Source organism: Athene cunicularia (genome assembly GCF_003259725.1).
Source record: "Athene cunicularia isolate RWA chromosome 8 unlocalized genomic scaffold, athCun1 chr8_part1, whole genome shotgun sequence".
NCBI classification, from domain to species: domain Eukaryota; kingdom Metazoa; phylum Chordata; class Aves; order Strigiformes; family Strigidae; genus Athene; species Athene cunicularia.
In genome coordinates, this window is record NW_020799109.1 from 17754554 (window position 1) to 17756446 (window position 1893).

The following is a 1893-nucleotide window of genomic DNA, read 5'->3' on the forward strand; positions in this document are numbered from 1 at the left end:
AAGTTTTAGTATGTTTCACCATTCTTGAGACCCTCCATCATCATACAGGTGGCCTGTTTGGAATTAAATTCTGAATGTTAAATTAGCCTGGAAAATAAACATGTAAGTCACTGGGCTGTGCAGTAATTAAGACATCACTTTACTGCAGTTGCATTTTTGTAAGCATAGAGAAATTACTGAATTTCTTTTACACTTCCATTTATCTTTTTTTTTTTTTTTTCCTGAAGCAGTTGCAGTTTTTAAAAGACAAAAGAAGGGTAATGGGAAGTCTATAAGAAAAAGAATGATCTCTGGAAGTTTTAAGCCTTCAGACATAAAGAAAAGGTCTTTTCTCTGCCTTTTGAGACTTACAAGCAATGAATAGTAGGTGGATATGATTCTCTTCTCATTTTTATAGCCATTGCTTAGCTACTACAGTGTTTGTAAAATACATTAAAAAAATCTTTATAATTCTCTTAAGCCGTTTAAATCCCTTTTCGCTTTCCCCAGGCAAAACCTGATTCACTTGCATGTTTTTGGGCTCTGACCTTCACAATGCCGATCTCCCAACAGTAGTAGCCAGTTTCTTATTCTTTAAGTGCTAGAGGAATCATGAAAAATTCAGACACTGGGTTTCCCTGAGACCAATCTGGTGGCTTTGTCTTTGTGCTAACTGCTGCTTTCTATGCATCATTCAAAAGGTACATACTGTTGTCAGCCCCTGAACTGCTACTTGGTGTTAAACATGAATATTTGTAGCTTAGCAAGGGACTAAATTTAAAAAAATTAATATTTGACAACCTTTGAGAAGGCATTACTGGCATGAAACTATACGAATACGAAAGACTGTATTTGCAAAAAATGAAAACTTTCTTCACTGGGGCAGCTCTAAACATTACGAGATTTGTTTTGAAATAGCTGTGATTGCTGGACTTTCTTCTGGATACACAGATTATGATTGTACCAAAGAAAATACTATAGTGGAGTTATTTTTTCCTGTATACTGCTGGGGAAAATTCATTCTGTGCATGTGCCGCTAATCCTATCCGACCAGAAAGCAGAGAAAGATGGTGTATGGCTTATTCCAGCTACACATCAGAGATACATCCAATGGTAAAATTGCCTTTTTCCACTTTTCTTAATTAGAAATAGAATCAGCTTCAACTAATAGAATCTCTTATTAGTAACAAAAAGAATTGCTAGCTCTCTAGTTCAAGTGGCATATCTGCATAACTTATAGCCTTAAGAGCTTATAGAGTCACTCTCACTCCTGGCAGAATGCCTTTTACTCTCCCATATTAATGAGTTGTTCTAAATTTAGTCTACTGTGACAAACTAATATTAATACAGTATTTTATGGCCCAGAGCATTGTTAATGCATAAGAATGAAACACTGAATCAAAGGAAGGGGAGAGGAGGCAAGATTACTTAGTATGATTGTCAAGATATAAGATAATCCAACTATGTAGATATTAAGACTTAAATATAATACTCTGCTTATAGATTTATATTATGTGAAACATTTTCTATTATTTTAAATCCTTGCAGTATTAGTTTCCTATTTTCAAGGGTTTATAACTCGGCCATAAAAATTCGCTCTGGGCTGAAACGTGGCATGCAAGGTCTTAACCTGGGAGCATTTTTTTTAAGTAAATTTTCAAACAAATCTGTGTTTTTCTTTGGTAGAAGTCGGACAACAGTCAACATGCAGCTGTTGGCTTTAAAAACTTTCATGACAGGTCTCAGAAAACAATAGGGACTAATAAGCAAAGCCAAGAAAAGTCTGTGATAAGATTTAATTGCTCTTTCATATTTTAATTTTTCTTAATTGCAAAATATTAATAGGACAACATATTTGACAGGCAGTGCCTCTTTAGATGTTGGAGTTTCTTCTGATGAAATCAAGGGAAGTTT

The 1893-nt window shown here is 34.6% G+C and overlaps 1 protein-coding gene across 1 annotated transcript in view; it reads left to right on the plus strand.

Annotated features, from left to right (window-relative positions):
• The window catches only part of LOC113482851 (transmembrane channel-like protein 3), a 5854-nt gene extending 5354 nt beyond the window's left edge, over positions 1-500 (plus strand). The window contains exon 6 of the mRNA XM_026853922.1: positions 490-500. Coding sequence (XP_026709723.1) covers positions 490-500 — 11 coding nt within the window. The remainder of the gene's footprint in view (positions 1-489) is intronic.
• Positions 501-1893: the final 1393 nt, after the last annotated feature.